General features: G+C 41.8%; 1 protein-coding gene and 1 long non-coding RNA gene across 2 annotated transcripts in view; one reads left to right on the forward strand and one right to left on the reverse strand.

Moving 5' to 3' along the window:
* Nucleotides 1-20,312: 20,312 nt before the first annotated feature.
* FOXB1 (forkhead box B1) lies at nt 20,313-22,829 on the reverse strand. Its single transcript, XM_075133014.1, has one exon. The coding sequence runs from the start codon at nt 22,827-22,829 to the stop codon at nt 21,867-21,869; it is 963 nt and encodes a 320-aa protein (XP_074989115.1). The 3' UTR covers nt 20,313-21,866.
* A 4-nt stretch (nt 22,830-22,833) lies between these two features.
* The window catches only part of LOC125643802 (uncharacterized), an 86,194-nt gene continuing 85,631 nt past the window's right edge, over nt 22,834-23,396 (forward strand). The window contains exon 1 of the long non-coding RNA XR_012670219.1: nt 22,834-22,872. This is a non-coding gene — a long non-coding RNA (uncharacterized LOC125643802). The remainder of the gene's footprint in view (nt 22,873-23,396) is intronic.

Below are 23,396 nucleotides of genomic sequence, written 5' to 3' on the forward strand. Positions count from 1 at the left end.
CCCCTACAATCTAGGCATACCTTGACCATTTTATGTAGTTATACATATCTGTCAAGCATGTCTCAAAGACAGCCCAGACATCCAACTAATATGCCCAGTCCCTTTTAAAAGTGGATGGAGGCCTAGACTATTCATTGCTCTACCAGGGCAAAGTCATTCCATGTTAACAGCTCCCTTGATTGTCCTATAGCTTTCCCCAGAAATAGGGTGTGTGACATGTGACACTGTCTCTGTTAGCAGTTGGCTGATTCAATACATGCTGAGGGTTAGAGTTATATGCTGAGTAAGTCAATCAGCATTTCTACATTGTACATAGACAGATTCCCCAAACAGTCATGCATATTTCTGATATTTCAGTAGTGAAAGATTTAACATTTAAATAGTCATGTTTAGGTTTCCGAGTTGAGATCACATTAAGATGAATAGAGCAGTCCACAGCCTTTATTTCACCAGGGCCTGATTAAATAAATCCTAGAATACTCAAGGAGCTGACTGAGGTGCTATCTGAGCCGTTAGTGATTCACTTTGAAAAGTGATGGAAGTGGGAGGGATTCCAGAGGACTGGAAAAGGGGAAAATATAGTGCAAATCTATAAAAAGGGGAAATAAGGACAATCCAGGGAGTTACAGACCAGTCAGCTTAACTTTGTATCCAGAAAGATAATGGAGCAAATAATTAAGCGATCAATTTGCAAACATCTTGAAGATAAGGTGATAAGTAACAGTCAGCATGGATTTGTCAAGAACAAATAATGTCAAACCAACCTAATAGCTTTCTTTGACACAGTAACAAACCTTGTGGATGGGGAAGCAGTAGATGTGGTATATCTTGACTTTAGTAAGGCTTTTAATACTGTCTTGCATGGCCTTCTCATAAACAAACTAGAGAAATATAACCTTGATGGAGCTACTATAAGTTGGGTGCATAAGTGGTTGGAAAACCATTCTCAAAGAGTAGTTATCAGTGGTTCACAGTCAAGATGGAAGGGCATATCAAGTGGGGTCCAGCAGTGATCAGTTCCGAGTCTGGTTCTGTTCAACATCTTCATCAATGATTTAGATAATGGCATAAAGAGTACATTTTAACAAGTTTTTGGGCGATATGAATCTGGGAGGGGTTGCAAGTTCTTTGGAGGATAGGATTAAAATTCAAAATGATCTGGACAAACTGGAGAAATGGTCCAAAGTAAAGTAATTAGGATAAAATTCAATAAGGACAAATGCAAAATACTCCACTTAGGAATCAGACACACAATCAGTTGCACACATACAAAATGGGAAATGACTGCCTACGGAGTACTGCGGAAAGGAATCTGGGGGTCATAGTGGATCACAATCTAAATATGAGTCAACAGTGTAACAATGTTGCAAAAAAAGCAAACATCATTTTGGGATGTAACAGGAGTGTTGTAAGCAAGATACAAGAGAATTCTTCTGCTCTACTCTGTGCTGTTTAGAAGTCAACTGGAGTAATGTGTCTAGTTCTGGGTGCCATATTTCCAAAAAGATGTGGACAAAGTCTGGAGGAGAGCAACAAACCTGATGACAGTTTTAGAAAACATGACCTATGGGGGAAGATTGAAACAAATGGGTTTGTTTAGTCTGGAGAAGAGAAGACTGAGAGGGGACATAACAGTTTTCAAGTACGTAAAAGGTTGTTACAAGGAGGAGGGGGGAAAATTGTTTTCATTAACTCCTGAGGACAAGGACAAGAAGCAATGGTCTTAAATTGCAGAAAGGGAGGTTTAAGTTGGACATTAGGAAAAACTTCCTGGCAGGGTAGTTAAGCACTGGAATAAATTGGAAGGCTGTGGAATCCCTGTCATTGAATATTTCTAAGAGCAGGTTAAACAAACACCAGGGATGGTCTAGATAATACTTAGACCTGCCTTGAGTGCAGGGGGTGGACTAGATGGCCTCTCAATGTCCCTTCCAATCCTATGATTCTATGCTATTGTTTCAGGCAGCTTACAGCTTTGGGTTCACATTTGCAAGAAGTTATCTTTGTAATTGTAGATATTTATATGGCCCATGTTACTGTAGTCTCTGAGCACTTCACAGTCTTTAATGCATTTGTCCTCACAACAACCCTGTGAGGTAGGGAAGTACAACTATTTTTCAGATGGGGAACTGAGGCACAAGGTCACACAGGAGGTCTGTGGCACCTTACCTGCTGCACCATCCTTTTTTGTAACCATGATCTCTAGAAACATAAGTTAGCCGGGGGCAGGGAAAAGGAGAGAAATCTTAGATTCTGGAGCATAGTTCTGTGGCAAAGGGTTGCCAAGTGGTAGATGCCCTTTGGAATTCTTCAGCCACACATTGTGGAATAAACAGGACCCACCCATATTAAGAGTCATACCCTGGAAGTTGTACACATAAATCAAGTATGTATATGATCCTAAAATGTGTTGTATAGTAGCTTAATTTGTTGGGTTTTCTTTTTCATATCTAGAGAAGTACTAAAACCAGGCAATCCAGCTTCAAACATCTCTTATTTGTACTCAGTTTAAACTTGACACAAGTGTTTTTCCTTCTCTTTCCCAAAGCTCATAATTTAAGGGAAGAGCATCAATAATAAGTACATAAGATGGCAGAACACAAACCCTAAAAGAAATAGCAGGACCTTCTGTCTCTATTTTGTTTTCCTTTATGATATTTTGTTTTATTAATAAGGCTAGATCTATATTCATGACAAAACAAGAAAGCTATTTCCACTGAAACGCTCAAGTCTTCGTTAGACATCAAATATAGCTAATATTTGGTGTCATAAATATTCAGAACATTTGAGTCTTAGACACTTTAGAATCAATTCCAAAGACTTTGGCTATGATTCTCTTATATCACATTGAAGTAGTTGAAGAGGATTTCCCCCCACACTTTCCTTTGTGAAAAATCCACCTAGTTTTGCAGACAGATTTAATCTTTTGAAACCTCTTTTTCTGACTGCTGGATAAACATGTCTTACAGTGTATTTTACATGGATGCGGAACAATCACGCATCTTCCTGTGCACCTGTGCAAAGTTCATTCCTATTTATCATGTGATTCACTGTGACCACAGGGAATCCTTGGGTGGTGGCTGCCAGTTGGCCAGCGCCTGGGATTGAACTTGGGACCTCCTGAACTAAAAGCACAAGTCTATACAGCTTGAACTAAAGAGCTATCCTCCATAGCTGGAAGCTGCAACAGAGTCCGTTCCTTTGTGGATCAGGCACAGAGGGGGAGGTGTAACACATACTGACTAAGTGGTTATTTGTGCACCAGTTGTTAAGCTCTCATCCTTTCTCTCCTGTTTATCTGAATATTCTCAACTTTCCAAGGGCTGAACGTAAGACACTCTGTGGGCATGTCTACACTTACAACAGATCAGTGGTGCTGTTATTGATGCAATGGGGGTCCAGTTAGTGGGTCTGATGAAGACCCACTAAAGAGACCACAGAGTGCTCTCCGGTCGACTCCGGTACTCCACCGGAATGAGAAGAGCAAGGTAAGTCTATGGGAGAGCATCTCCTGTAGACACTGCAGTAAGTGAACCTAAGCTATGTCGCATCCAGTTACATTATTCACATAGATGGAGAAGCGTAACTTAGGCTGACTTACCACAGTAGTGTAGACAAGGCCTGTGTGACAAAGACCCAAAATAAGGGAGACAAAAAATATTCACATGTGAATCTTAAACTGCTGTGGGATTCATTCCTCTTGTATAAATAACACTTTCTGTAACTGCGATGTAACAAGATCTCCTCAGACCCTTCCTCTGCCGTAGGTTCTCCCCCTTGTGTAAGCCAGCTGGCCAAGTCATCATGTCAGTATTGCTTTCCTTTCTCCAACAGATGCATTTAGAGTTCTAACACATACACGGTTCAAAATTGATCAAGACAGGTAAGCCTCAGAGAGCTTCTGCTGCCTACACAGCAGGTATCTCCAGCCAAATCTTCTGAGGCAAAGGCTCTATCCTGGCTTACCTTTCTTGATTGATTTTGAGCTGTGTTTGTTTTTGAACACTAACTGTACCCCTTGGAAAAAGCCAGGGCCTCTTGTGAGAGTCTCTAATACCATGCAGCTCTCCCCAGTAAGTAGTGTTGGCCTTTATCTCACCAGCGAGGAAGCAACTAATTAGTCACAGATGAGGGCTGAGCCCAGCTCTCTTAAAGGGCCACCTTATCTGTGACACTCGGGGCCTATCAACACCACAAGTTATGCACCACCTTGCGGAACAGGGGCAGCCAGCATGGACAGTTCCAAAGTCCCAAAGTGTGGCTTCCAGGACTTTCGCTGTGCTGCAGCAGTGTCCACATGGGATGTTACTCCGTGGCCAGCTCGTGTGCTGTAGATGGACTCCCTGGCTTGCAGCACAATAACTCATGTAGACAAGCTCTCAGTTTCATGACTCTCTCTGATGTAAACCATTTTCCATGATAAAAGTGAGAGGACAGCAAATTTGTGTGGGATTAAAATGAGTGACTTTCCTCCAAACAAGGGAATTTAGGAGTATGGGCAAAGCTACAGTCTGTTGGACTTACAAAATCTGCAATAGCTATGGACGTGCAAAGACAGGATGATTGGGGGCGGGGGGTGGGAGATAAGGACTTGGTTTTACACAAAAGCCCAGCTTCATGTTAAATGACTTGCCATAACCCATGAGGAATCTTATAGGAGTTAAAGCTATTTCTTTGTTACCAGCTAGATCTTGAAGAGCTCTGTCTAAATTTAGATAAAAAGAAAAATAGATGAAGAGCTTGACATGAAAAATGTTGGGCAAAGAGTAACTAAAACATAACCCCCCCCAAAAAAAGCTCTGAACACTTTGGGGTTTTTTTTGTGTGTGTGTGGGGGGGATTCTCTGAACACTTTGGGGTTGTTTCTTTTGCGGGGGAGGGGGATTCCATGTTCTTATCAAAGCCTGTGAAACAGCATAGCAGTTGTAAATAGGCCAGTCCCAAAGAGATTGCATGTGCACAAAAGGGAGGAGATGATCTGCTGCATCATTTTAGTATATTTGATTTATCGCTAACTAATGGAACTTTGACGGTGTCTTTGAAGAAAATGATTTCATATGTAGTAAGCCGAAGATTTGGCATCAAAGTCACCCTTCACTTATGGTATTTTCACATTGTAAGACCATAGCCAAGTTGTTAGCACTAATGAAAATTCATTCTGTGCTTCCTTGTGAGATGTATTATTAATGTGCTATTATTAAAATAGGAAATCCAAAGCAGTTATGACACAGAATGAGCCAGAGAAACAAAACATTTTAAAAAAATCACACCACTGAGATGCATCCCAAAAAAAAAAGTCTATTTTTCCTAAGCATAGGCTTACAAGAATGGCTAAAAGGTAGCAATGAGATTGATAAACCCTCCCAGGCTCCGTTTGAATATGTTCTAGGCAAGCCTTAGGCTTGGTAATAGTCAGATGTTAGAAAGTTTGAATGTTTGTTAGAATTAAACCACTAAAAAGTTCGGGGTGGGGTTGGTCAGTAGTTCTCCTTGTTAGCTAACTCTGCTCCCACTGAAATTAATGGGAGTTTTACCATTAACTTACATGAGAGTGCAGAGTTAAAACAATGTTGAACAGTTTTGAAGCTCCCACTGGAGATGCTTATCTAACTTTATCTCAGTTAACGGAACCTTTGAACTTACAAAATTAAGACCTAATACTGTTCCCACTGAGGACAATGAAAGATCTCATGATAACAGAATTTGATGTCCTCAGTATGTCAGACTTCAGCTGCAGTACTTTGAAAAGAACCTTTATAGCAATATTGTGACAGTTGATTTCCAACACTGGGTATAAACCATTACACAATGAATTTAACAAGCAAAAGATGAGGTTACAGCAGCTAAGAAAAGTCTGTCATTTATTATACACAGTCAAATCATATCTACAGTTGACAACTTTGTATTGGCAATAGCTTGGAGATTTCCAAAGTACATGTAGGTAGACATCACCTTTGCCTAGAGATCAGAATCATCTAAGGGGACTCAAAAGTGCAAGTTTATTTGGAAAATAAACAAGCACAAAAAGGATACATTTTAAGGCCACACTTTTCAAGCCCAGATGCTTGTGACTAAGTTATGTGCATGCCACTTTGTGTGCATGTATTGGCTGTTTGCATGTGTAATTTCGCAGTGTGCAACAGTATACATGCACCTCAGTTTGACAGTCTCGTCCTGCATGACTTGAAACAACCCACATTCTCTTGGTCAAGGTAGGAGCTTATGAAGGACTTGAATGTTTTGCTAAGCAGTTTACTGTTTGCTCAACCCACCTATGTCTGGTCAAAATGGCTGTTTTGGGGAGTCGCTACCACACAATCAATGTGCATCACCAACAGGCAGCTCTGACCATGCGGACCTTTTGGAAGGTGAGTCAGTTCAGGAAGAATGAAAGAAGATTCATTAGGAGCAAGGATTCCTCATTCTACAACAGAAAGCAAGAAAGTGTATGCAGTGTAGATACTATGGCAGAATGTGACATGAAGAGTGCTCCATGGCCCAGATTAATTTCCTGGTCCATATGTTTTCTTTCTAGGAAACAAAGTTTCAGGTCAGTTACCTTTCAGTCCTCCTATTGGAAGAGGTGGGTTTGCATAGTTTGCCCCTCTCCTTCCAGATAGGAGGCAGGGGACTTTGACCTCAGGTGTCCTGAGATCGCCAGGGAAATCCCACAGGTCTCAGACACCATCATGGGCTGGAGTTTTTGCACACCTTGGTAGGACCCCCTTGCCTCATGACTTGCTGTGACCCAGGAACCTCTTGGTGCCAACTGGCAGAGTGCACAGAGGGTGCAGAGAATTTTACAGTGATCCCCTAGGTGAGACATATGCATAACAGCTCACCAGAGAATGATGTGGGATTTCTACAGGAGCCAGAAGCATACTGGTTGTCATAATCATTGCCAAGTGTACGTACGGATAATATTAAAGGAGTTGTGTCTAGACTGAAAATTGTTCTTAAGACACACTGGCGATGCCATGTCTCAGACAGGTTCCTGTCAGGCAGGGGGTAGCAGACATATATCTCCCTATCTGGTCATTGAAAATTTGTCTACTTCACAATGGCGGTGTATTTGCATACTAAGCCTGATGCTAATAAAAAGATTGTGAAATGGATAAAAGAGGGAAGCCAGGGGAAAAAAAGTAATTGGGGGGGGGGTATCCTGTTTACAGAAAAGAACAAAGGACCATCTGAGTATATCTAAGGGTGCCAAGACAAACCCGAGATCTTTCACCAAGGAGGCAAGCTGACAGCGTGACTTGCCTTATGAATGGAAGATCACAGGTAAGCCTGGCTGTAAAACTCTGGAAGGACTTTGGCTGAGCATTGCTCTGTCAGACATGAAAGTGTCTAATTTCTAGAATGCATCTTATGATTTTATTTTATATGTAACCATTGGTTTTCAGTCCTTCTACTCGCTATCACGTGAATCTCTCTACTTTGCAAAATAAACTTTTATTTGTTTTCACTATAAACATTCCTAAGTGGTGTGTTCAGCAGAGCAGTGATCTGAGGTGTGATTGGCGAGCTTGAGTGTACTGCTTCTTTGGAAGCAGAGAATCTGTGAATGTAGCAGGTGTCCAGTAGAATGAGCTGGACACTCCAGGAAGACACTCAGAGGGCTCAGGGGTTGGAGTTTGCCTGTTGCTAACCTGTAGAGAGAGCACAGGGCCTGCGTAGGCCCAGAGGGGAGTGCTAGCGTTGGCTGTGGAGTTGGTGAGCTGACCTACGGCAGACACACAGACTAGGCTTCCTCATGCTAAGGACAGGTAGTAGAGGTGCCGCACAACTCTGGGTATCCCCGGAAGTGTTACACTTTGCCAACAACCCTTAGGGGTGTTCCCAAAGCAGAAAAGGAAACCTTTGGACAGGAGAAATGTTAGCATGTACTGCTGTATCCCCAAAAGCTTGGAGTGGAAACCATGCAGCAGATAGTACTCATCCCCTTCCGTAGGTGCCCTCTGCTCAGCCATGCCACTTCCATAAGTATTAAGGCCTGATCCCATTGTCTTGGAGCAGAGGAGCTGATTTGGACTGAGGAATGGGGGAATACCTACTGGCACTAACCCAAGAGGTTAACCTAACTAACTATTAGGAGGAGGAGAAGGAATACCTACTGGCACTAACCTAACTAACTATTCCCTTGAGAGGTGTTTCTTTACTTTGAAAAAAAATCCGAGCCTGACTGTGTAACAATCTCTCTTATTTGCTGGCCTACTGATGTTATAGGATCTTACAGAAAAGAAGAGAACCTCAGAGAGATTTCTAATATTTTGAGAACAAGAAAACAGCCCTTTAAGACCCATGTATGGCTCTTAACACACAAATCAAGAGGCATGTATGTCTCCTGGGTTTTTTTCCCCCATAGAAATGTTTTGGGGAGGGCATTTGATCTGACAATTCAGTCAGTCTGAGAGCTCAGACCAGTTCTTTTTCACTTTTGAGATGTATTTTGTTTTATAATTCATATCTAAGACCAGTTAGGAAGAAAACAACGTTCTGTGATGTGCAATTCAGAGGCTTAAATCACAGCTGGAGAAAGCTGACCACGGTTTGACTGCCACAGGTGGAACTGGTTTTGCTTTCTGAGCAGGGCTGGATTATGACATTCTGAGGTCCTAAGCTATGTCAAGAGGCCCCATAACATAAAAAAAAATTATAATTTTCACAGAAAGGACATGGAATATATAAATATGAAAGCTTTATATTTGTATATATAAAAAGGCAAAGTTGTGAAAATAGAATAATAATCTAACTAAAACATGTCTTGTAATATGCCTGTTTGCATTTTAAAATAATTTAAAATTAACATTTTCATCTATGTTTTCTTAATTAGTAGATATGAAAACTTTATATCTACAGCAACACAAAAGCAGTTAGTTACACAGACCAGTTTACTTAATGGAAGCAGTACAACCTGCAGTATGTCTGTATGCACATCACATTAATTTTAACACCGAAATTTAAAACATTTTCTTTCTTGATTTTTGGAGAGCAAAGTCATCGATGATGTCCTCAAATGATAAGCTACAGAGTGTGTCACTCTCAATGCACAGAATACTTAGGGCAGATAGCTTTTCTTGCAGAATTTTCTACGCAGACATCTCTCTTCACATTCACTTCTCTATCCTGTGTCTCCCCCGGGACCACTAATAAATCTAGAGTAAACACCTCGGACACAGAGTCTTTATGTGTCAGTATGTGCGAAAGAGAATTTACCAGGAAAAAATAAACTGGTAATCTCTACTCAGGCATTGAGAAAGTGAGAAAAACCAGCCTATAGTCATGCAAATATAATGAATGTTATAGGCTTTAATAGCCTAAACATCATATATGCACATAGTTTGAAATAACTTGCTCATCAAGCACTCAGAATATTTTGATATATATGTATAGATATATACACTTCCTTCACTTCTCTAAAAAACTCTCCATTTATCCTGTCATCAGCACTCTCTGATATTTACTGTGAAGGTTCCCGAAACTGACAGAGGGAAGCCAACACAAATTTATCCTTCTCAAGATCCACTCGACCCAAGTCCATAAGACGATCATCTGCAAACTCAATCATGTGAAGCATGGATAAAGCAGAAAGCGGCGTGCGCACTAAAATACACAACTGTACATATGTACAGATCAAAAGAAGAAAGAACACACTAACACTTAAGATATAAAAACGCCATAATGACTAACGATAGAAAATGAAGAAAAATAGGAGTGAAGGCACTATACAACTGAGTGTGCTGGATTGTAAACAAAAGATGGTGGCCTTCCGGCTATTACCTACCAAGGGGGACACTATACATGATGTCACTTGTAGCATGAGTCCCATACAAGTATGAGCTTGGCAGGATTGCTTCATGACACTGCCATCTCCGACCTACATTTTTCCCAAGTTTTATCGGCAGTGAGATTATTTATTTAAATAAATTATGAAGACGTGGTCAGAATTTTACCCGTAGTAGCTGGCCAACAAAACGCTGCATTAGGAGACTGATAGCAGAAATACTAATTTTACAAGTGCAATTATCTTTTTTTCTCAGCCCTGGCCTCCCGCCTGTCAATAATGAACAATTAGTGAAGGGTAAGGGGGCATAAGGGTATTTGTGTAGCAAGATGTGTATATTTTTGTCATATTTGAACAAAAATGTCTGTTTAGAGAGAATCTTTTCCCCCATATCTCCTTTATCAACCGATTTTGATACAATTTGAAATGGAGTCAGTTTTTCTTTTCTTAGAGGCCCCGCATATTGCAAGGCACTCAGATGTAGCTTAGTTATCTTATGCCTTAATCCAGCCCTGTTTCCAAGAGTGCCTCCATCTGAACATTCAGTAAGTGCCTTTGGTGATTCCTCTGTGATGGCTGATCTCGAATTCATGGAAACATTTCAGAGTAACTTGGGCCTGACAGATTTAGTAAAACACAAAGATAGTGGATGTTTTCTGGTTTAAAAAAAAATGAATCCTCAGAAGCAAGGCTGTGGCATCAGAGCCTGGTGATGTGAATATACCTAGACAAAATGGATACATAAAGGCATGCATGGTCAAAACCAATATACGGCAGTGGGATTTTCAATATCATAAAACATCTTACAGGCAATGCCGTCTACAGATATTGGCCTTCATTCAACCCCCACAGGTGCAAAGTGCAGCAAGACAGCTGTGCCACTGGAGGGATTCACCCCAGGGGACAGCAGATGGGGGTAGTACTGCTTCTCGGATAGGGCTGTAAGAGGAGGAGAAGGGCAGCTTTATGCTCCATCCAGGTCTCCCTAGGATGCTGATGCAATGAATAAGTTCATTTCCTCCATGGTCTGCTTCTGCCTGCTCCCTGACTGGCCGTACCCACTTTCTGGGCTGTGCTCTCCAGCTCTGACCCTACCCTGGCAGAACAGGAGTTTCTGAGCTCTCTCTCCAGCTGCATGCTGGAGGTGGAATGGGAATGGGACATAGTCAGTCTCACTGTATCTGAATCAGAAGCCTACCCTGGGACTCCTTCACTGGCCTGTTATTACTGATGCTGTCTGCAAATTATTGCTTGCACTGACCCATGTGATTCCTGCCCCTCAGGCCAGTACTATACTAGAGAAGGTTTGCCAGTATAGCTATACAGCTATAGGCAAACCCTTCTAGTGAAGACATAGCTTTTGCCAGGAGAGTTTATATTCATTCCCCAAGCTATACTAGAGAAGCACTTTCCTGCCTGTATAACCTGCACTTGCCAGTATAGAATGTGGAATAAAACCACACACCCTGACCTAATTGCTCTACCGGCAAAAGTTTCTAGCGTGGATCAAGTCTAAGATTGTCAGGTTTAATGTTATTAACCCACCTCAGCTTTAGGAGCTTGTCACCGCCTCTGCTGCCTGCTTTCGTTGTGCCCATTATCACTAAGACATTGATTTCAGAAGAAAAACAACCCGAATATTGCCAGCTCTTGTGATTTTTATTGCAAGTCTCACAATATTTGATGTTTTACTTAGAGCTCCTGGAGATGCATAAGGAATCTTAGGGTGGTTGGGCTTTTTGTGTTAAGAGTAAGTTTCTAGACCTCATGGTTGCAGGGAAATGCTTGAAAAACTGACCCAAGTATGCACTAAAGGTACAGAAACCAGATGGCAAAGAACCTGACATATCATTTTTAAAACCCTAATTATTTTTAAACTAATCTCAACATTGTCTGAGGCCGGACTCATGTTTGTTTTTAACATTTGGGGTTGGCAACACTGAGACAGCCTGTGCACGTGCCTGCTGAAAAACAGCCTGACAATCCTCGTATTGCATTCCTACTCTTTCTCTTCCTGGGATTCGGCCTGTAAAATGTTAAGAGAACTACAGAAACACAGGATTCTTGTGAGCACTTGTTGAGCAACTCTGTTGTTCTAAATTTCAGGGGTGGTGAAAAAATGATGCTTTTGAGGAAGACAACTAGAACAAAACTGCATTTATGCAGTTACGCAGTGCTGGGCGTGAAGGAAAAATTCTCCTTCCTGACTTGACCTGTGCAGGCCTGCAACGTTGGATTATGTTGCCCTTAAATTAGTTTGTTATGTTTTAGTGCTTGAGTCTATTTGATAATCTCAGTGGAGTTGAGGAGAAAATGAAGAACTTTTTTGGAAGCTAAATTTCATAGTAATTATTTGTAGGCACTTCTTTGTCACTTATAACCCTGGTATCTGAGCATCAGAAGAACCTGCAGATGCAATATGTGTGACAGTTGCTTCAGCATACTCAGTGACCATTCATGACTCTTGAGCTAATTGAAAGATATGTCTCTGATCTGTCTGAAAGACCATTTGAACATCCTGGAAAAGCTCCAGGAATGAAATCTTGGTCTAAATGGGGCCAAAGGGAATTTTCCATTTGGTATCAATGGGGCCAGTGTTTCACCCCAGAAGTCCATATCTATTGTATGGAACTTTTTCAAGTATGCCTCAGTAAATATAGACCAAGCTATCTTACTACTTTGAGAATAGTCTTAGTAACAACAGGTATTGAAACCATATTAGCATATTCCATTGATTGCCCAGCTGAGGAACTCAGCCATGTTAAAAATGATGACAGTGGACCTGGTGCTCTTTCTTCCTCTCTATCGTTATTCATTATCGCTTTTTTTATACCTTCCTGTAAAGCATATGAAACCTGTCACTGTCCAGTACAGAGTACTGGGTTCCTTGAACTATTGGTCAAGTGTGACAATTCCTGAATGACTGAAAATGGCCTGTGTCACACTCTCTGGAGTGGCTCACAGCCATGAGTGCCAACCTCAGGGTTTACTGTCAAGAAGCAGGGCAGAGACCCGAAACTAGTTTCATGTTCTATAATTAGATTTCACCAACCCAGAAACAAGTGTGAACTCTTAAAGCACTATAGCAATCTAACACAGAGTCACAAACCATTCTCTTGGACATTCCAGTCTATCTTAACATGCAGACAAGGTGGACTTAGTGAGAGATGGCTGCTTTACACCAAACATCACAACAATATTCAAGTTACTCCTAGTCCCAAAGTTTGTAGTCAATCCTACAGAAAACAATCTAAGGATATATTAACAAAGAAAAGAAATTAGTTATTACAAGGTAAAAGAAGGCAAATATATAAACACAAATGAGTTACAGTTTATGGTTCCAAAAGGTGACAGAGTTGTACTAATCTGTCAGCTCTGAATGTCTTGTAGGGCTAACCCAGCTTGACCCTGGGGATCTCTGCTTCTGTTTTGTAGCTCTGGCCCTGGGAGAGTCCAAACAGCAAAAGATGTGGAAAATTTTCTTTCCTTCTTTCAGAATTCAAGCTGATGGGACGAGCCCTTTTGCACATAGCCTCTTCATGGGGGTAAAGGGCAATTAACAAAGTCTTTGTATTGTGATGTCCCACAATGGCTCCTTTAGTTTTGCTAGGCCTTCTTGATGGGCAGAAATGATCCCTCCTGATTTGGTTCCCAGTTTCAGAGCAAACAATATTTATAGTTACAAAGCAAAAACTTAAATATTACCCTAGAGCAAGTAATAAAGAGTTAAGTGAGATTAATACAGGCAGCAATTTACAAGCATTTCATAATATCTGAACACATGGTTATAAGTCCAATACCTGTCTTAACCAAACTAACACACAGGTGAAACAGACTGGTTTCCAGCAATGAATTTGTCAGTGATCAGCTAAGGCCTAAAGCTTAGGAAAGAGCTGGTACCTGGTCTGCCAGCGCTACACCCTGTTGTTTAAAACAACAGTAACATGTCTTCCAGTAAGCTTACAATAGGTGGCACCACTTGTGCCCAGTTAATTCCAGACAAATCCTCTCCCCAGAGGCTCCAGACATGGCTCAAAATGTGAGAGAGATGGGGAAGAGCCATGGCTTTGGCTCAAGCTTGGATCCAGTTATATTTATTTGTTTAATTTATTTAAATATACTAACCTTCAATAAGTGCCCATTCCAAGCTGTGGGCACCTTTACATCTGTTATATTCACATTCCATGGCCCTCACAGTCTTCATCAACAGAGGTAAAAATCAAATAACATCCCCTCCAAAAACCCCTCTCCTGCTCCCTTCCCCTGAAAGAAAATCCTCAGCCCAATCACTGTTAAGGGTTAGATACTTGGCTAGGGCCAAAGTGAACAGGACACAAGTTAGGGGTGGGGAGGACTCAAAAATGTTGTCTTGTACTTCACCTTTTTACCTACTCAAGCTCTGTGTGCAAGGCCAGTCCCCCAGCTTCTTCATGTTAGAGCAGCCTTAGCACTGCTCTGAATAATGGTGTGTGGTATGAGCCAAAGACAGCCTAACTCACAGGGACAGACCACAGGATCCATGTTTATGCAGATCCCCTGGTTCCAACACCCTGCCTAGGTGGCTGTGGCTGCCCAGTCTATGGGGGGGAGGGGGACATTCTTGAGGGGCTGTGTAGTAGTTTTGTTCACTGGCCTTAGGCTGAGGAGAGAACGGGGTAGATTTCACCTCCCAACTCCTCAATTATCCACCGCATAGAACCTGAACTGTTGGCTCTGTGCAGGTGGAGTGCTTTCCACGCAGGAGGAACTTCACAGGCATTCCAAGGCCAAAAAAGGAAGAAATGTGGGAGGAGTCAGGAAGAAACCAAATTGTAATTTATTATGAGGTGATGCGGCACTGACCAGCATTCACTAGGTATCCGCAGAAATATGTGGCAAAATACAGAGGGGTTTGCAGCTCTCTGATACAGGTACCATCAGCAAATGGGGTTGGCATGTGACCTTCACCTCTCTGAAAAGCTTGCTGAATGTTTCCATATGCCATGATTCCTTGCTACAGAATCTGCCATTGTGTGGGAGTGGGATGCTTCCCATTTTGCCCAATCCTATGTTCATGACTGAATGGCGTGCTGTGGAGTAACTTGCATGAAGCTCACTTTTGTAGCGCATTTTGGAGGTTCTTTGGCTTTTTTGCACCTTTTTTCTAAGTAGAGGAGCATCTGACCCAAAGTTTGGACATTTACCCCATTTTCACCTGTAGGAAGGTTTGTTTCAGCTAACATTGTATGAATCACTACAGTGGCCAAATTGTTTAGCAAAATTGTACTATCATGCACTGCTTTGCATCTGAGCAATTATAAAGCTCCAGATCCTTACCTTGCTTACAAGGAATCCCTTTGATGCCAGTGGAGCTGCTCAACTGAGTAGGTTTTGGTCCAAAGTTCCCAGGTTAATATTATGTTAGGATCTAAATTAGTTATCTTAATTAAAAAATAAAGTGGCAAAAGGTCTGATCACATTGAAGACATTAGGAGCTTGTTGCTGCCATCACTGGGAGCAGGAGAAGGCCCCCACATTCTGTTGAAGCTAAGTGCTTAGAATGCAAAATCAAGCCCTATATAAATATGATTGGTTTTGATTGCATAATTTGAAAAAAAAATGCATGTAAGTTAATATTTACAAATAAGACCAGTGTTGTTGCTGTCTGTCGCAATTTTAGTGGGGGGGTTAACGTGCTTACAGTTCTCCTGTGATGTAAAATTATTCTTGGCTGTAATGTCTCTCTAAGGAGCTGCTCTAATTAATGCAAAATACTCTAGTTACTATTTAATAAATACTGAGGCTCTTCTAAATGGCACAAAATCAAGATCCTTTATTTAGCAGTGCCTATAGGTGAGGGCATGCGTTAACCTTTCAAACACTTGAGCGTTCTCTGGCAATGGCATGTGTTATAGAGGTGGTGTGAGAGAAGGAGATAACTCTGGTCTTGGGTGTCAATATTTTGCAGATCAGACAAGAATTCCATTCATGCTGGATGGTTTGTAAAGCTACCAGCAAAGGAAACAGTGCAGAAAATAAACAAATTTAAGAGAAAACTGTGCTGCAAAACAAGAAGCAAAATCCCAAGAATCAGATTTTAGACTCTTGCATGTGGTCTGAGTTTTACTCCTCTGAAAACTGCAACTGCCGCAGTTTTGTTTTGTTAGCTGAGTTTTTATTATGTACCAACTAAGGAAATCAAAATGTGAGTGAAATATTGTTTAATAATATTAGTACCTCCTTTTTTTGGCTCTCTTAATGAAGTTTATGGAGATGTGGCCTTTAGTGAGAGAATTTCTAGTTAGAACTTAAAGAGCTCAAAGTACATAGCTGTATCTCATACTGGTTGGAGATTAAATTAATCTTCTATCAGACTTTTAATGGTATCATCCCTCTGTTTGTGTAAGGGAAACAAGAGAATACAGTTCAGAAAGTATAAAATAAATCACATACACCGCCAACACATAAATAACCCAATATAAATCCAGAAAATAGTACCAAAAACATCCAAACTTCCGTCATACATGTTGAAACAAAATGCACCTGCAGGCAGTTAAATTCTAAGCTGTTTGCTGTACTTTTTCCACAGACTGTGTTGCATATAACAATTGATTATGGACTGTAATGCATGCTTCAGGACAGGCTTTTCTAGTGTGCTAAACAATGCAAACATTTTCTTTACAAACTCCTGCAAGGACAGCTATATGAATAATGTGGGTGAACCTAAAAACCAGTTATACTGGTGTGAATCAGGAGTAATGTAAAGCCGGTGATAAGTTACCCTCTTATAAATCCAGAATAAGTGAGATCACAGTCGGACCCTTGAGTATTTGTTCACTTGCTTTCTTGCGTATTAGGTGGCTTTCATGCAACAGTTTCCAAATCTGAGTTATAACTTGATGAATGAAGATGCAGTGAGGTAATAAAGTATAGTCTAGCCAAAGGGCAAGGAACATCTATAGACACACATCTGGATACATGTATATAGATAAAATACACACACAAGATGAACTATCCTCAGCCAAGTAAAACAGCAGTCCTGAGATTTGCAGCTATAGAATTGAACTATTGCCCATGGAATATATGTCCTCATGGAACTGCTGTATTTCTCAGGATGCATGTAATCAGCTTTAGACCAGAAGCTGATTCTCTTCCCTCTCCCTCCCCCCCCCCGCCCCATCCCTTCCTCTTTTAAATACAAGTAGTATTTCCAAAACTGTATGATAGCTCAGCATGATAAATCCTGCTTGTAAACCCTGAGCCTTTTTCCCAAACCGGGCGTGCCAGTGCAGCTTGCACTGTAGTGCAGCTAGACCCCCAAAAAATGAGAGAGGAAGGTAAAATGAATTTAAATTCCAAAGGGGTTTCAGAGCTGGTTTCCTAGTTCCCGAGTCAGCTATGTGTTTGTGAAAATTCAGCCTTTTTGTCCCTTAGAAAAAAAGGGCTAAATCTACATCGGTGGCCCAGTCTAGGTTTGCTATTCTTTGCATTTTCTATTCAAGTGAATGAGAGTGAATGAAGTGGCCTGGGACCCTTTATTTGATCTACTCAATTGCATAAAGTGACAGAATTCTAATATATTTGTTTAATGCTCTTCAATGGGGCTTTCACTTGCTAACTTGCAAATGAAGCCTCGATCTGCAAAGTTTTGTCCTTTTTCTTTCTCCCTTTTTTTTTTTTTTTCAGCAGGGGGACATATTTCATAACTTGGGCCATGGTGTGAAGTGATCTCGAGAGGAGTTTTAGATTTGAAAAGTGGAAAATAAAGAAACAGATGTGAAGTTATTGTAAATTCCTATCGTGGGCTCTGGGGCTATTGTACACCCACTGCAGGCGGTCCAAAGCTTCTCTTTTTCATGCTATAATTGAAACATATTAATTAGATAATTTGTTGTTAGTTTAAAAGAAACAAATACAGCCTCTCCAAGGCTTCACAGCCTGGATTCCTTTTTTTTTTTTTAATCCACCAAGTGACAATTGTATTGAGATTTAAAGATAATCCTGCACAGAAATCTACAAAGATCTAAAGTTCCCGATCTGTGCTAAGGAGCACTTAAAAAAAAAAAAAAGATTTTGCTTGTAAAATCCCCTCACAGGGATCGCTGTGAGCTTCTTTTCAGGCTACCTGGCAAGATTGCTCAAGACACGATTGGAGGCCATACTTGAAAACTGTGGAAAGAAAATAAATATTCTTTAGTGTCAGAAGGATCCTGGCTCCTTTCAATAGGGTGACTCGGTCCTATTGGGTTGGAGTCTGCTCTCACAGCGGACAAAAATAAGAAATATACCGCCTAGAATGTATCCAGACCTTATGCATTGAAATGAAGCAAAAATCCGAGTGGCGAAGCACGACTGGGTTTTTGCTGGCTTGCCTTACACTCTGGAGTTGGAATACACTCTCTCTCTCAAAAAAAAAAACAAAAAAACAAAAACGCTTTCTGTCTGAAATTCCGTGCCCCTTACATCAAAGTATACGCTTAGCTTAAAATTTATCAGTGGCAAAAATAATTGCAAAGCACCCTTGAGTAAAGTCTCCAAACAAGATTCCAGCTCGGGAACCTGTGGTGTGTGTTTCATTCCTCCCCCCCCTCCCCGTTATATTTTGCTGTTTTATTTCAGATCTGAGTTTATTGACTTTGGACTTGAGCCATTAGAGATTTAACAAGACAAAGCAGTAAATTCGAGGGACGCTCTGAATTGCTTATTTGTTGGCATACCTTTGAGATAAGTATCTCAACCTTTACCAATGAAAGAGCAAAAAGAATGCCTTGTGAGATTCCTATTAAAATTTAAATAATCAGCACCCATTATGGTCTCTTTCTGGTAGCTTAATATGAGAGAGTGCTGGATATTGCCAAGAAAACCGCGCATGTGGCAAATTGTGGTAGTGATTGTTTACAGATGTAAAAATTGCATTGAATAACATAAGAAAGAGAAATGATTTTAAAGGGTTTTTTTTTAGATTCCTTCTCTAGTAGGGATTATATGGAAAACAGAATCATTTTTAAAGGTGTAACTACTGTATGGTTTAAAATTACCCTGCAAGTGTAACTAGATGCAGTCCAGTCCCATCTTCTCAGTTGAGTTCAGATTTCATCTCCGATTTTTTTTTTTACACTGTTGGATTTTTTTTAAAGAACTCGTAGGAAAATGTAGGTCATCGCTTGTTTAGGAAAAGTTTGTCGAGTTTTGTGTCCATTGATCTGGTGATAAGTTTTGAATGCTTTCTTTAGCTGATCGTGTTGATATAATCGTGAGTTGGACTTGATGAATGAGTTCAGTTGTCCCCCATCTGACAAGCTTTAGCAGCTTCATGCATTTTAATCAGCCCAATGATTCATGTATTTTCCACCTTTTTTTTTTTTCCTGTGTGTGGGATCCGTTCTTTAAAAAAAAAGAAAAGAAAAAAAAAAGTGTCGCAACTGGATTGATTATATTCTACATTAACCTTAAACTTTTTTCAAGCACCTTACTATATGTATTTAAGGGAGATGGGGTTGTCGCTATCTCTCAAATGTCTACATCTACAGACCCATAGAAATATACCTCTTTAAAATCATTTACAATGTATTCTTGCATCCTGTAGGTTCATTAGAATACAATGTCTGTTTTCTTTTTAATAAGTATTTAAGTATCTCATTGTAATGTAACTAAATTATTTGAACTGTCTCGCCTCTGAAAGGCTAACACACTAGTTTTATTTGATTATCTCATGAATTTGAATCATGGATTCTCAATAATTCTGTAGAATCCTTGCAAAATCCTAAAAATAAATGAAAAGAAACGCATTGGAAACTCTGAAATCCAGATTTCAACGTAGTTTACCTTAATTTTCTTTGTATAAAATAATTATCTGTTGATTTACAGATAAAAGAATAATACTGTATGTTACAGTGTGTAATGTAGTTTTTTAAAAAAAAAAGATGTTTAGTTAATATAGATGACAGAACAATAGCTGTCGTAATCAAAATACTTTAAAGAGGTTTAACTCAACGATAAAATAGAATGCAATGTTTTATATTAAGGTTTGGAAATATTTTGATCTACCTCTTGTATTACAAAATTCTAATGCTTCTAGTCTTTAAAGATGTTTTTAAATCTGATTTGCAATTTAATATTTCAAAGGTTCGTTTATTGTTATAGTTATTCGAGAAAAAGTATCTATGCGTGTGTATTGTATGCATACATACATACACACACAGACAAATATATAGTTAGTATATAGGTATATAATGCACACACCTATATAGGAATGAAAAGTGCACGTTTGGATGTGTACACACGCATTATATATATTACCTATGTTATATATACTAATGTAGTCTATGAACTGTAGCTTGATTTCCATTTGGTAGTCATTTGAGAATGACCATCTTATGTAGAAAACTACTGTATTTTATTAAACAATTATATTTATAGATGATTCTCTTCCTCCTATGACAAATGTATGTAGATAATCTAAAAATTGAAATACAATATTTCCCCCTAAATTAATGTTGTGATTTTCCTGATACAAACTCTTCAAAAAGACGAATAAGAAAGTAAATCTGAATTTACATATTTTAATGAGAAAATAGTATTTGGACGACTAGGTTCATAATTTAACGTAGACACTTTTTTTTTTACTTTTGTCTTAAAACACGCATGCTGGTAACAAGAACATCAATATTTAAAATGCCATGCTCATTCTGTACAAAGAAAAAAATTAAAAAGGAATTTCTTTACAGCTGCGATGAACACTACAACGTTTTGTTTTTGACTTAAGCGGTTCACAAGAGTTCGGTTTCCAGCAAACTACCTAAAACTAGAAAGGAATATAGCAAACAAAAGTGCATGTTACACATTTAATAATCATTCCTATTCACAGACATTTACAGCGTACCCCAGCACCCTCTCAGTTTGTCTGAAAAGTTCCAACAGAAAACAGGAATACCTCCCATAGTCTGAACCTGTTGTGGTACTTCCCCTACACTTCACCAGTGACTTGAGCAGCTTTACACAAGCTACCTTAGGTTGTCTGCTTGGTAGTGGATTTTTTTTTATTTTTCTTTTCTTAAACCATAAATAAATAGCTTTAAAAAAATCGACGTAATTAGAAGGTTAACAGACAAATTAACTTCCCCTCCCCTTCTACCTGAAAATTAAACATCCACATGACAACAGGTACTGCAAAAGAGGACCTCATTTGATTCACAGGACAGATTGAAGTTCAGTATTTACATTGGAACAGCAGTTTTGTAAACAATATACGTTTTCAGTGTGAACTGATGTCTTGCCATTTGCATGGTTTCCTGTCCTTTTGTACTTAATATACAAATCTTGATCCACAGTGGATACAGATTTGTCACTTCCCCAAAACAAACTATGCGGAAGCCAATGGAACTTTTCAGCCATTGGATGGTAACTGGCCATCTCTCAAGTTATGGGGACCGGTTTAATACTTTCATTGTAATGCTGTAATAGGTATGGAGATAGATAGATAGATAGATCTATATGATATAGTTCGTGTCATTTTGAAAAGTAATTCACGAGGGGTTCGGGTAGATCCTGCAATCTTTAAACTCTGTGTAAAAAAATAAATTGGAAACGAAACTTTTAAGTGTTTCCAAAATCCAGCTGATTTGTCACTTGGAAACTGGAAACATGAACTGTTTGCACGAAGCCATCTGCAACCACTTCAGACTCTTTACGGTTTTAAAGACAGGTCCCGTGGAAGAATGTTGCTCTTCCCAGACAAAGGAAGGAAAAGAGGCAGGCTCTGCCGGGGTTGTCTAACTCTCCAGCACTCATTTCAGTGGAGGAAGGTGCCTTAAGTACCTTTGGAAACCTAGTGATGCAAATGGCACTTTATACACACGCTGGGGGGGGGGGGACTAGACCACTTTTCGAGTGTTTAAAACAAAGTTAAGGAGCACCCCACAAACCGGCACGGGCTCGAGCCATTAAAGAAGGGTACGCCAGAGAGGCAAACCAAAGACCGCTTCCATGAATAGCAAACCTCAAGTGTTCCCGCCGGCAGTTTTCTCTCCTCTCGAGGAGCAAGAAAAGGCCGAGGAAAGTTTGGCGCGAGCCGCGGAGCGTCCAGGCCGGGCTGGCCGTGTCAGTGCACGGCTACCGAGTGCAGGGCCGAGGCGGGGCTGGTCAGGGTCTCGCTGGGCGTCGCGGGGCTGCTTTGGCTGGTGGCTGTTTGGGAAGAGGTCGGGCTGAGCGAGGGGGGCGAGTTCGAGAGGATGGTGGGGATGGGCGCCGGCAGGGCCGGCAGGGCCGGCACCGCCGCCGGGGTGGGTTTGATGGGCACGGGGATGGCTGGCAAAGTCTGGCCCCCGTGGCACAGGGGCTTGAGGGGCACGCCGTAGGCACTGTAATCGCCGCTGGCCATGGAGATGGGGGTGGCCGTGTCTATCATGCCGGGGCTGTACATGTGGGGCCAGCCGGTGCCAATGGAGCTGCCCACCGTAGTCAACTGGTTGGGGAGCGGGTAGGCGGCCGGCATGGGCTGCATGGCGGAGAAGGCCAGCCCGCCCGGCATCTTGTACTCGCGGGCGATGATGTTCTCGATGGCGAAGGGGTGCTTGAAGCCGGAGGGCTGGGAGACCCCCAGGCTGTAGGTGGACATCTGCGGCAGGTGGGTGCCGCCGGCCGCCAGGGCGCTGAGCCGCAGCTTGGCCTGCTGCTGCAGGTACTGGGCCGCGTCCGCCGGCTTGCTGGGGGCCAGGTGGTCGGACTTGAGCACCTTGAAGCGCTTGCGGCGCCGCAGGAAGCTGCCGTTCTCGAACATGTCGCCGCAGCTCGGGTGCAGCGCCCAGAAGCTGCCCTTGCCCGGCTGGTCGGGCCGGCGCGGGATCTTGATGAAGCAGTCGTTGAAGGAGAGGTTGTGGCGCAGGGAGTTCTGCCAGCGCTGCGTGTTCTCCCGGTAGTAGGGGAACCGGTCCATGATGAACTTGTAGATCTCGCTCAGGGGCAGCATCTTCTCCGGCGAGCTCTGGATGGCCATGGCCGTCAGCGAGATGTAGGAGTAGGGCGGCTTCTGGTCGCTGTACGTGTTCCTGCCCGGGCGAGGCATCTTCGCTGGGGGACCCGCCGAGATCTGCGGAGGGGCGAGCGGGGTAAGGCAGGGGGCAGGCGGGCTACGCTTTAAAGCTGGCCTGGATGTGTGTGCGCGAGGGGGGGAGGGGAAGGGCAGGCGTGTGAGGCACTAATAAGAGACAGATCGGAGTGGATCCCCCAGGGGTACAAACACCCAAGCCCCTGCAGCCCCACGGGGGGAAGCGATATACCCCTCTCCCGAGCTAGCCACCGCGCTCAGCCGCTAAGTTACTTCAGCTGTTTCTCTGCCGGCTGGGGACCCCTTGCAGCAGGGCAGAGAAGGGGCTGGGGACCCCCCTGGAGCTGGGCAGAGAAGGGGCTGGGAGGGGACCCTCCCCGCCAGCAATGCCCACCTTAAAGTTGCTGGAAGTTGACAGTCCGCATCCGGGATGCAGCTGGGAGTCTGGTCTCCTTTTCCGATCTCTCCCGGTTCTCACGCTCCCTTTCCGGCCGCTCCGCTTAGTTTTAGTCCTGAGGAAGCAGGGAGCTGGCTGGTCTGTGGGAATCCTCTCGCTCCCCTCCCTTCTCCTCGGAAGGCGGAATC

The sequence above is a fragment of the Caretta caretta genome, chromosome 10 (assembly GCF_965140235.1).
Source record: "Caretta caretta isolate rCarCar2 chromosome 10, rCarCar1.hap1, whole genome shotgun sequence".
NCBI lineage: Eukaryota > Metazoa > Chordata > Testudines > Cheloniidae > Caretta > Caretta caretta.